Here is a 12,882-nt window from a genome sequence, read left to right as displayed (position 1 = left end):
TATTAAAAGTGATTGTACAGATAGACACTTATGTTACCAAAAAAATCTAACTAAAACTGTTTTTCTAAAACATTCTATTAATTGTTTTAGGTTTTAGAAACAACAAATAATAACTTGACTTCCAGTTGATCATTTGATATCACAAGTGGCTTATATGAAAGGCAAAGGCCTCTAAATTTTGCTTATTTTACCAAAATAATATATGATCATACCTTGGTTTTTAATTATTTAATTAGGACAGTAAGGTCAGACTTGACTAGGGTCAATACACAAGATGTTTATCAGGTAGTGTACCATGATTTCTGTGAAGACTGTAAGAATCAATATGAAAATTCAGCTGTGAATCAATAGGAATAAAGGACATTAAGATGTTAAATTATGGAAGATTTCTTTTTCCAGATTTATTACAATACAAAAAGTAATTTAAGCTGTAAAATTCACAATATTAGTGCTGAATCTTCATTCAAAACTGATAACATGAGTCTTTAATTGTAAAATAAAATGTAAAATAATTCTAAAAAAATAATATTATTAACCCACAAAGTTTAAATAATAAATAAATTATTATATTTAAAGATATGAAAATCAAATAAAAATATGATTAAAAATGTTTTAAAATTGTTTTAATGAAAATAATATATATTTTGTTATTTTATTTAATAGCCAGTAAAGCTATAACTTTGTCAAATATTATTAAATTATATAAACTTCACATGCATATAATTCTAGCTATAAAATTAGCCTTAGTGTCACGATCACCAATGATCTACAACCAGAGATTGCTGGTAAATACACTCACATTCATATGAACTACATTTCCGCAATGTTATGGACTACAACACCCAGTCATGCAACACACAAACACAACTGGTTCCACATCCTGACTAATTACACTCTCACAGCTGAAGCTGCTCATGGACTGATTCAGGGACTATAAAAGCAACACACACAATGTGGCTAAGTCTTGTTATCTGTTAAGAGACATTACAACGCGTTTTCTTTGCCTTGCCTTCCGTGTTTTAAACCTTTACTTTGTTTTGTTTGATAATTCCTGTATGCTGCCTGCCTTCTGACCATTTGCCTGCTATTTTGACTATGATTCTTGATTGCCCTCATACATCTGTTTGCTTCTGTGTTGATCTGCTTGCCAGACCATCCTGTAAATAAAATCCTGCATTTGGATCCTCACCCCTGTTGTCAGTGTCACATCCCCCGTTACACTTAGACTTGTATATCTACAGTATATATTCCATGATGCAAGGATGGTGGCGTCAAAATGAAATAAACTAATGTGTGAAATATGCAAACAATGTCAATATTTTTTGAGTTGTTAGCTGACTGCCTTTGCTTTCTGAATTTATATTACGCTGCAATACTCACACAACTGCTCATACTGGCTTTGTTTATTGTTAAGTGCTTGAGGCAAATGCTAACACAAATCCCACATGAATAAATTTCATCATTTTGCGCCAAGCTGAGTGACCATTTCTCTATTTGACTCTGACAGAATTACACAAACGTGATGTATTTCTGTATCTTTGTGATTGTGTCGTCTCCTGCTGATCACCTCCAGGGTCTGTAATAATACAGAACCTCTGATCTGATGGACAGACGAGGAGGAGGAGAAAAAGAAGAGAAACATCACACGGACGAAAATAGAGAGAGAGATCTTCAAGAGAACAGATTGAGTCACACATTACAAAGCATAATAGGCACAGACGGCTGTTCTTCAAATGCTAATAACAACCGTCTCAGTGGTCATTCGCAATTAAAAGGACAGTACTCCCAAAAATGACAAGTCACTTATCAATTACTTACCATCATGTCATTCTTGTTTTACAATCTAAATGCTCTGATCTATGAGGCATTGTGTTTTTAGGCTTGTCAGTAAATGGCTATTGTTATGACTGGCTAACCATACCTAGCCAGGATCTTGATGTCAAAATGACATCACAAAACATGTCAATGATGCTAATGATTTGATGTTAATTGACTACTGTGATGTAAAAATTATATAAAATAAACTTGGTGTCAAAAAAGCACATTAAAAATCGATTACAGGACTGTCCTTTAATCAATGTCCCAAAATCAATGTTTTTTAATGGGAATTCAGTTAAATAAGGTTCATGGCTACCACAAATTAAGATACTTTCACATTTTATTCTATTACATAAAACACATCAGTTACATCACACTCTTGATTTTTTAAATCGGTTACGCTTCTTTAAAAAGACGGTGGCTATCAAGTTGCTTTATGGGACTACAGGCGGTGTCGGAGACATAATACGTCTTCAAGCCGAATTGGTCTGGAACACAGCCTGCTTGTGTTGGACATTTGGATTTGTGTGTTATTTAAGTATTTTCATAAATTATATTTTATAGTTTGTAGTATTTTTCTAATTGGGATTTCATATTGTGTGTAGATAATGCCTTTACTTGTAAAGACTGTCAAGACAGGTTTATTTGTTGATTTTTTATTTTAAGAAAATTATTTTATGAAGACACTGCTTAACAGTGCAGCTTTTCTCTTTCCTGCTCTCAGTAATGCAAACGTGTGAATAAATTTATAAAAATACATCAATTTTAACTGCAATTTTAATGTGATCAACTAATTTTTTTGGCTGTTTTTTTTTCTTCATCTAAACACGTTCTTCATCTGAACACTCTATCATAATTATAATATTTACACTCCTCAAAATGTATAGCATATGTGACAGTATGGGTTGCTTTTTGCTGTACTTCATGAGAAAAAAAAAAGAATATTGAATGTTGTTCTATATCCATGATGGAACTTGCAGGCATTTGATAGACCTGTCACTCATGCCTCATCACTAAGGCAAGTGGGTAAGCGGGCAGGTAAGCACATTTATAAAACATAAAACTTTGACAACAACCGTAAAGCAAAACAAATGTACTTTCCACATTAAAAAATATCCAGTGTATATATAATATATATATATATATATATATATATATATATATATATATATATATATATATATATATATATATATATATATATATATATATATATATATATACAGATGTGTTTTTTGCACTGTAGTCCGTTTATAGCCTAATGTTCGCTTTTGAGTTCCTGCCTTTGCATTTAATATCCAAAAGTGCTTAAAGATGTATTTCCGTGTGAGGATTATCCGGTTGGACAAAATGTGCAATTGTAATGAACAGTGTTTGAACACAGAGCTTAATATTTGCAATCTTTCGAAAAGCATATAGGAAAATTCTATAGTTATTTTATCAAGGAAACGTTCGAGGTTACTAAAGTAACCCTTCGTTCCCCGAGGAGGGGAACGGAAGCACTATAAGTGGATTTGATTGTAAAATCCACGCATTGGGAGGTTCGGTTCAGAAGCTACTCGTCTGAAAGAGTATTGAACGGGCCAATTAAGAATGAATTGGCAGCGCAAGCCTGCGCAGGTGAGCGGCATAAGCAATCAACTGAGTATATAAGCTCACCTGGCGCAGCAGACGCTATCCTTTTTAAGCTGAAGAGACTTTCAACAGCTAAGGGACAGTCATTATGGCGACGGAGTATAGTGCTTCCGTTCCCCTCCTCGGGGAACGAAGGGTTACTTTAGTAACCTCGAACGTTCCCCTTCGGGGGGAACTTCAGCACTATAAGTGGATTTGATTGTAAAATCCACGCATTGGGAGCCCATTGAAAGCGCCATAATGACTGCACCTTACCAACACCCCCGATGAGGAGATAGTCAAGCAAGCGTGACGCACCCACATCATGGGGGGCGCGGTCCTCCAACGTGTCCCTGGCCCTAATTTATCCTACTTCAACAGAAGTTTTACGGATTTATATATATTTTTTGGGAGTCGTGAGCATCTAGATAATTCTAGGAAAATACGACAGTACGTTGGGAAGCGTGCAATCCCAATAGGGAGGACGCTGCGGAGGCCATCCGTTACCCAAGGGGGGATAGATGGCAGAATTTACATATGGACTAGCCCTAAAAAGGTGGAGTACGCATAGCAAAAGAGTGGTTAGCGGGGAGGGAAGACACGGGTCCGCCCAGGGGGGGGGGACTTAACCGTGGCTGAATAAGCATATGGGATCGCCTAGTGGGGACCACGCATAGCAGGCACCTTTACCCAAAACGCGGGCTGACCAGCGGGCAGACCTACAACGTAGTGGGCCAGCAAGTGACTCCTCCGCTGAGTCAGTGCTGGGGGCCACGGAGGAATCTGCAGGGCTCACCTGATGGGGAACTTTACTGACAGATAAAAAGGCGCACGTATCTCCGTGTTAGGGAAAATGGCGCAGCAAGCGTGTTTCAACACCCTACCGAATTGTTTCCTCAATCACCAAGGGTTACCTAATACCCTTGAGGAAACCGGCTCCACTCGCAGATTGTAAAACCTTGCAAATGTGTTGGGTGTCACCCAGCCCGCAGCTCTACAGATGTCTGTTAGAGGGGCGCCGCGTGCGCGCGCTCGAGAGGATGCGAAGCTCCAAGTGGAGTGCGCACGCGCTCTCGGGGGACGCGGCTCATCTCGGCTCTGATAGTGAAAGAAAGGCATCCACAATCTAGTGGGAACTTATTTCGGTACGGCACTTCCCTGCTGCCGACCGCTATAACAGACGAAGAGCTGCTCAGATGATCTAAACTCTGAGTGCGGTCCGGATAATACGCAAAACGCGAACTGGACAATAAATAAGGGCTGGGTCTGCCTCCTCCGAGGGCAGCGCTTGCAGGCTCACTACCTCGTATTAAAACGGAGTGGTAGGAACCTTGGGCACATATCGCGGGCGGGGTCTCATACGTGAGAGAAGCCAGCCCAATTACAGGCACGAGTCACTGACCGAAAAATGCCTCCGGGTCCCCGACCCTCTAATCGATATCAACGCGACCAGCAGAGCTGTCTTCAGGGACAGAAATATACTGAGTCGAGGATCGAAGGGATCTGACGCGGCTTGTGTAGCGAGGGCGAGATCCTAAGAGGGCATGAGAGGGGGCGGGGTGGATTAATTCGCTTAACGCCCCTGAGGAACCGGATGATGAGGTTATGCGTTCCCACGGTGCTGCCAGCCACCGCGTTATGAGAGCGGAGATGGCAGCCACGTAACCTTGAGTGTGGAGGGCGACAGCCTGCTCTCCAACTTCTCTCGGCGTAAAGAAAGCACAACGCTGATCTGGCAAATTACGGGGGTCTTCTCAGCGAGAGACACACCATTCAGTGAATAGACTTCACGTCAGGGCATAGGCGCGCTCGGGGAGGGGGCTCTAGCCCGAGTGACGGTATTAGCCACCGCAATCGGAGGTTACCTAAGTCTTCCTCGCGTCTAAAAATCTCTTCAAAGATCGGCGAGGGTGCCAGGTGGTGCCCTGTCCCTGAGAGAGTAGGTGCTCTCTCGAAGGGACTGCCAGGGGAGGGCTATCGCGAGGGAGAGCTCTGACATCCATGTCCGGTTGAGCCAGAGGGGCGCAACCAGCAACCTGTTCCTCGTCCTCCCTGACCATGCACAGTAACTGCGCGAGCAGGCTCACTGGGGGAAACGCGTATTGCGCGTGCCCCGAGGCCAGCTGTAAGCCAGTGCATCCGTGCCGAGAGCACTCGGTCAGGGAAAGAACAACTGGCAATGAGCGATCTCGGGGGAAGCAACAGATCAATCTGGGCTTCCCCGAATCGCGCCCATATCAGCTGAACAGACTCGGGGTGGACTCTCCATTCTCCAGGACGCAAGGCTGCCGTGAGAGCGCATCGGCTGCACGGTTGAGCTTGCCTGAATATGAATGGCGTGCAGCGATTTCAGCCGCGGATGACTCCAGAGGAGCAGACGGCGGGCGAGCTGAGACATGCGGCGAGAGCGCATACCCCCTATACGGCTGATATACGCCACCGCCGCCGTACTGTCCGTCCTGACCAGCACGTGTTGCCGCTCCAACACCGGAAAAAAACGGTGGAGAGCGGGGAACACTGCCAACAGCTCCAGGCGATATGCCAATGCAACTGGGTACCTTTCCACAGGTCCGCAGCCGCATGCCCGCAACGCACAGCCCCCCAGCCCGTGTTGGAAGCGTCTGCTGAAACGACAACAAGACTGGACGCCTGTTCTAGAGACACCCAGGCCTGTAGGAACGAGGGGTCGCTCCAAGGGCTGAGGGCGCGGCGACACAGCGCAGTAACAGAGACTCGGTGTGCGCGCGCGTGCCATGCGCGTCTGGGGACTCGATCGTGAAGCCAGTGCTGAAGTGGTCTCATATAGAATAATCCGAGCGGCATGAAGCGGCTGCGGATGCCATATGCCCCAGGAGCCTCTGAAATAGTTTCAGTGGGACCACTATTTTACTGTCGAGCTCTCTCAGACAGTACAGCATCAGCTGAGCGCGCTCTCCGGAGAGGCGCGCTGCCATGGTGACCGAGTCCAGCTCCAGCCCGAGAGAAGAGATCCTCTGCACGGGGGCGAGTTTGCTCTTTTCTCGGTTGACCTGAAACCCCCACAGGTGGAAGTGCCAGAGCACTTTGTCTCTGTGCATAATCAACTCTGTGCATAATCAAAAGAGAGGGCAATTCAGCCAGTTGTAAAGAAATTGAGTATGCAGATGCCCGCGAGCCGAAGGGGCGCTGAGGCACCCTCCGCGGGCTTGGTGAGGACCCGCGGAGACAGAGAGAGCCCGAAGGGGAGGGCTTTGTATTGCCAAGCTCAACCTTCAAACGCAAACCGCAGAAACTGTCGGTGGCGAGGAAGAGTGGAGACATGGAAATACGCGTCCATCAGGTCTAAAGCTGCAGACCAACCCAGAGGACGAACGCACCTGAGGATGCGCTTCTGCGTGAGCATTCTGAACGGCAGCTTGTGCAGGCAGCGGTTCAAAACGCGCAGATCTAGGATTGGCCGTGACCCACCGCTCTTTTTGGGCACGATGAAGTGTGTGCTGTAAACCCCGATCTCCATCTCGGCTGGAGGGAGCGGCTCGATTGCATCCTTCGCCAGGAGGACAGCAATCTCCTCTCGCAAGACAGGGGCGGACAGGGGGCTGACCCTGGTGAATACACACCCGTGACTTGGGGGGCCGTTTCGCGAACTGAATCGCATAGCCGAGTCTGATTGTGCGTATGAGCCACCGCGAAGAGCTGGCCCGCGCTAACCAGGCAGGCAGAGCTCTCGCTAATGGACTCATCGCTACAATCGCTGACGTACCAGCAGTGGGGCAGCGCGGAGTGGGTGTGCTGATCCGGGAAGCTCGCGGGTCCCACGGAAAAGCTGGAGGTGAGATATTTGCTCTCACTCCAAACCCGAGCTCCGGAGGGGAGGCTCGAGGGGTGGGAGAAAGGAGACCGTCCTCCCAGCGCTCGTGAGCCACTGGCGAAACGCACCGAATCTGCAAGCTGGAAAGCATAGCGTCCCAGACTGGCAGATTTCGGGCTGTCACATCTGGGGAAGTGAAAAGTGCCCTTTCATAATGTTTTCATGGCAGTAAAAAGTGCTGTTGGAAATGGGGCCCCGCCCTCCAGCGGGGAAAGAGCAAGTTCCCTCTTCTCCAGATGGCCTGTCCCAGGGGCGCTTCGCGGTCCGTTGCCGGACTAAGCGGCGTTCTGGGCAGGGGGGCTGCCTGCTTCCGAGGTGCCCGACGCGCTCGCTTCGCCGGAGGCGTGTGCGGAGCAGCTCTCGTAGGCGGGCGCCTTCGGCGAGGAGCAGGTATGAATGGCACGGCGGGCGGAGCGGGCTACGGACCGCCGATAAGACATCACCCACCAACTGCTCTCTCACCGCCTTGAATTCCTGGGTGAATTCACAGACAGTGTCGCCGAACCTGGCTGGGGATATGGGGAAGTCAAGAAAGCGGACTTTGTCGACTTTGCGCATATCAGCCAGGGGTGGCGCTCCTGGACCACTAATGTGGACATCGTCCTCCCCAACGCACACGCAGCGGACTCAGTAGTCCGAAGAGCTAAGTCGGCGGCGATGCGAAGCTCATAAGCCTGGGTTGGACCCACCCTCGTGCAGCTCGGCCAGCGCCTGCGCTTGGTAGCGCTGGTAGGTGGCTATCGCATGCAAGGCGGAAGCAGCCTGGCCCGCAGCTATGTAAGCTCTAGCTCCGAGGGAAGTAGATAACTTACAGGCTTTGGATGGGAGACGAGGCGAACCCGCCAAGAAGAGGCGCCGCGCGGATTTACCGCCATCGCGCACTCAACCTGAGGAATTGCCACATACCCCCTGGCTGTTTCACCGTCAAGAGTGGTTAGGGTGGAGGAACACGCAGCACGAGCAGAAAAAAGTGCTTTACAAGACCGCGTGAGCCTACTGTGCACCTCCGGGAAGAAGGGAACGCCCCTCTAGTCGGTCCGGCCGCGGAGCTGGGGGATAAACCATCTCCAACCCACGGCCGAAGCAGCCCGGGAAAGCACGGCTAACATGTCCGTTTCAGGATCCGTAGTGACAGCGCTCACCAGCCCGAAGGGGGCGAGCGGGTCTGGATCATCATCGGACAATGAAAGCCCACCCTCCGATGCCGCGGTGGACATCTGGTCTCCGGTGTCATCGGGCGTAAGGGCTACAATCTGTTAGACGGATCGCTTCCCCCGCCCGAAGCTTGGATGGAGCGCTTAGAGGAGCGGGAGGTCCGCGGGCCCGTGGGCGACGGATTATCTCTCGCTGAAACCCTCAGATCTGCCCGAGTGCCCGCTGCAGAGCAGGGGACAACTGGGGTGGTTCGCTTTTTTGCAAAGGCTAACCGCGATCTTGCGCAACAGTCATGGCATCGCAATGACGACATGAACTGCCCGCGAGCAGCGCATTAACATGCTGGACCCCCAGACATGTAACACAGTGCCCGCGCCCATCATCCGAGGACAGGAAACCACCGCATCCAGAAACGCACAGTCGGAGCGCCGTCCTGATAAGGACGTGCTGCACGACTGTGTTGCTCTTTCTGTGAAGTTTGCAACTTTATACGCACCGCTCTGGAGGACCGGACCCAAAGAACGCCAGGCAAGGGAGAAACCCAGCTCGACCGTCTGCCACTGCGTGTACACACTCTGGACCGGGAGAATGCTCTCGTTCGCTCAGAATCGCTGGTCACAGCAGGAGGAACCCTCATCGACTCGATCAGAAAGTCTCTGAAGCGAAAAGGATAGCGTCTGCTGCGCCAGGTGAGCTTATATACTCAGTTGATTGCTTATGCCGCTCACCTGCGCAGGCTTGCGCTGCCAATTCATTCTTAATTGGCCCGTTCAATACTCTTTCAGACGAGTAGCTTCTGAACCGAACCTCCCAATGCGTGGATTTTACAATCAAATCCACTTATAGTGCTGAAGTTCCCCCCGAAGGGGAACCAGTTTTATGCTAGCAACCGATTGGCCTACAAGGTGACATCATAGTTCCTCCACTCATATCTCAACCTGAATGGATGCTACTGATGCTACCTGTTACGATAAAAAGTGATCGCTCTCCGGAGATCGCTGGTTTCCACTATAACCATGAACTACACTTCCGCCTTTTCCTGGACTACATTTTCATACATGCACTTTGCCCAGACAACCATGCTTTCCTATCTCACTTGATTACACTCACCACCTGAACCTTGTCACAGACTGATAGCATACCATACATAAGCCACTCATGAACCCATCCAGTTTGCCGAGTCTTGTTCGCTACCAGTGACATTACAACACATTTCTCCTTGTCTTGTTTCTCCGTGTTTGAACCTATCCTTGTTATCCTGTTTAGCTGCCTGCCTTTCGACCTTTTGCCGGTTTACCGTTTACGATTCTGGACTGCCTTAATATACCCGTTTGCACCTGTATGATCACTGCTTGCCTGACGCTGAATAAACCTGCATATTGGACCTTACCTCAGTTGTATCTGTCACTCCCTCCCCCGTCGTTACACTACCTCTTAAGCTTAATTAACTTAATTATATTTCTTATTTCATTACCCCTTTAAGCAAATAGTAACTCATACAGGACTAAAATGAACACAATGCAATTTTTTGCATGTACTGTTCCTTTTTCAATCCTCTAGTTCAGTCAACTGCACTCCCCTGAAGCTCACTGTCTCTCTGCTGTAACCATGATATTGATTCTTTATTTGCAGCGTATGAGTTACCAGCGCTGTGCTATTTATGGACTCGCCGTTCTGACGGACAGACGTGCGAATGCTCCTTAGGCTTCAAACCAAGTGTTTCATAAGAGCATTCTTTCTCTGTGCTGGAAAACAGAGAGATGTTCTACACAGTCTCACTCAATGAACATACACAGGAAACACCTCCCACACAAAACTCCCACCACGCTGTCCTATGCTAAACTACAATTCCCAGGATGCATCAGTGATATGATCCCATAGGGCCGTGGTCAAAGCACTGTGCTTATCTTGATGCTGCTGAAGATTCTACTGTATATTTTACTGTGTTTCCAATGGCAACAAACTGTTCTGATTTATTCGTTTCATTATTTATTTTCACATGTCTCGATTTGTGGTGTGCTTGCAGTGAAAGAGAGAGAAATGGTTTGTGTAAGAATTAGGGCTGGGCGATATGACAAAAATGCTATCACGATAATTATTTTCCATATTGAATGATAATGATATATATTTCAAATGCTTCCAGATTTAATAGAGTATCCAAACAAAGACTGAAGCCACAGAAATGATAGGGTCCATTGAATAGCCTGACATATTTTATGCCGATTCATTTTTGGTGGCTGAAAATTTGGTACATCTCTAATATCCACTAACCTTTAGATTCCTATTGTTGCACATTTCTACTGTGTGATTGGCTCTTAAGACGCCTTTTGATAGCACACGACAAGCGGCAGACCGGAAGTCATTAATTTCCAATAGAGAGTATTTCGGGAGCTAGGTGGAGCTCAGATCATCTCTGTATGTAGAAAATCCGGATCCGATTTGAGCTGCGCATACATTAAATTATTTGAACTCCTGCAACTAGACTGTATGCAAACGGCCGATGGGATGTGATGTATTCCAGTGTTGTCCAAGCAGGTCCGTGCACACGAGATGAGAAATCCTAGTTTTTTTGTTATTTTTTGAATCAGAAAAAGTTTAAATTTAAAAAACATTTCTTTTCATAAATGAGTAATAAAAATATTATTTTTAATGTTGTCTTCACATTCTCTCCAAAATTTTTAGCGGTTTATGAGTTAATAGTATTCATTCATTCAACCATTGTGAACGCACGGAGAATAAAGCCTGTTGCTCTTGCGCTCCTTTATTTCAGACACTGTGAGAACAGCTTCTCTCCCATGGTGCACGACAAAACTAAAAATTCTGTGTGACAGCCACAAGGGGGCGTATTCTGACAGTCGTGTCCAAATGTTGTGTGCAGTGGAAAGACGGCTTTAGATCAATATAGAGTAAAAAAGTCCTGAACTTATTGTTTTTGACATCCGTTTAATCGTGATTTGATATAATGTCGTTTATCGGCCTTGCCCTAGTAAAAAAAAACACGACCAAGAAAATTCAAATTGCACTCAACAAATTAAATCAAGGTTATTATAGTTAATGATAACAAACGAAAAAACGAAAACTAAAATTTTAAATAATTTTTGTAAACTGAAATAAAAAAAAATTATTAAAAAAAACTAGAATTAACTATAGTGTATTTGAATTTGAGGATGGGTAGAGGGTAGTGGTAGATGGTGTTTACATGTTTCAAAAAATGTATGGTTTTTTATTATACAATATTTATTCTGATGATTATGAATCTTGCACCTAACAAATACCCTTATTTAGAAAAAAAAAAATAAAACTAATACTGAAACTAATAAAAACTAAAACTAAGCAAATTCAAAATACAGAAACTAATAAAACTAGTAAATCTACCTCTAAAACTACAAAAAATTTGAAAAAGTCGTTGAAAACAAAAAGTCAAATCTAAATAAAAATAAAATAATAAAAAATCTATTATAACCTTGAATTAAACCTGCAATGTATTGAGGTCTTGATGTATAATATATATTGTTATTATTATACAGTACTACTTTATTAAATGCACCCATTCAACTTCTTGTCTGTACACATATCTAGTTAACCAATCAAATGGCTCAATGCTTTTAGGTATGAAAGATGGTCAAGATGCTCAATCCGAGCATAATAAATGCAAAAGCACTAACCTGTATGCGGATGTTGCTGTCGTTGAATGCTTTTTGCAGCGCCTGCGTGAAACCTTTAGACAGATTCTGTCTCATCCCAGGCTCAAGGCGATTTCGCCGCATCTGGATGGACAAAACTAGGGAGAAATGAAAAAAATACTTATGATTTTAAAAGCGGCACAGATCCCTGGGGAGGCAGCCATGACTGCAAACATGCCTGCTTACAGCGAACATATGTTGGTTTCACTGCAGTGCATATGCTGTCGTTGAATGTTGGAGAGAAGGAGTAGGATTACTGCTTGATGGTATTTGCATAATAATGCCTTTTACAAGAGAAAGTAGATATGTCAGTTTTGTCATTCCCCACTGCTGTAATGAGCTGAGCATTGTTTAAATGTCAAAAAGGCTTTGTTGTTTTAATTGTGTGTAAATTTGTTAACATGTTATTCACTGTTCCTTAGCTGTTAATTGTTTTTCATATTAAAATGAAGATCTAATTGGAAACACTGTGCACATTCTGACTAAGTGCACTTACATGCACATAAACAGACAAAATAAAATCAGCTTATTATATAATTTCATTGTACTTGTATATTAACCCTCTACGGCATGGTGTTGCCCTCAGGCAACAAACCAGATTTTTGGCCCAAAAAATCCCTTTCATTTTTAAAAAATAAAATATCACAAAAAAAGTCTAATAATAAGTTGGTGACCAATGAAATTTGACATGGGTTTGGGCTTGACCTGTCTTGAAGTGTCACATTAGCTATGTTTACATTCAAAGATGCGAATTAAGCTTAC

General features: G+C 45.1%; 1 protein-coding gene across 8 annotated transcripts in view; it reads right to left on the bottom strand.

Moving 5' to 3' along the window:
- kiaa1549la (KIAA1549-like a) overlaps positions 1 to 12,882 on the bottom strand; it is a 128,379-nt gene that overhangs the window by 58,152 nt on the left and 57,345 nt on the right. For all 8 annotated transcript variants that reach the window (XM_073942981.1, XM_073942982.1, XM_073942983.1 and 5 more), the window contains one exon: positions 12,103 to 12,218. In XM_073942981.1, the coding sequence (XP_073799082.1) occupies positions 12,103 to 12,218 (116 nt within the window). The remainder of the gene's footprint in view (positions 1 to 12,102; positions 12,219 to 12,882) is intronic.

Source organism: Danio rerio, chromosome 25 (genome assembly GCF_049306965.1).
Source record: "Danio rerio strain Tuebingen ecotype United States chromosome 25, GRCz12tu, whole genome shotgun sequence".
Taxonomy (NCBI): domain Eukaryota; kingdom Metazoa; phylum Chordata; class Actinopteri; order Cypriniformes; family Danionidae; genus Danio; species Danio rerio.
This window is presented reverse-complemented; position numbering and strand designations above follow the sequence as displayed.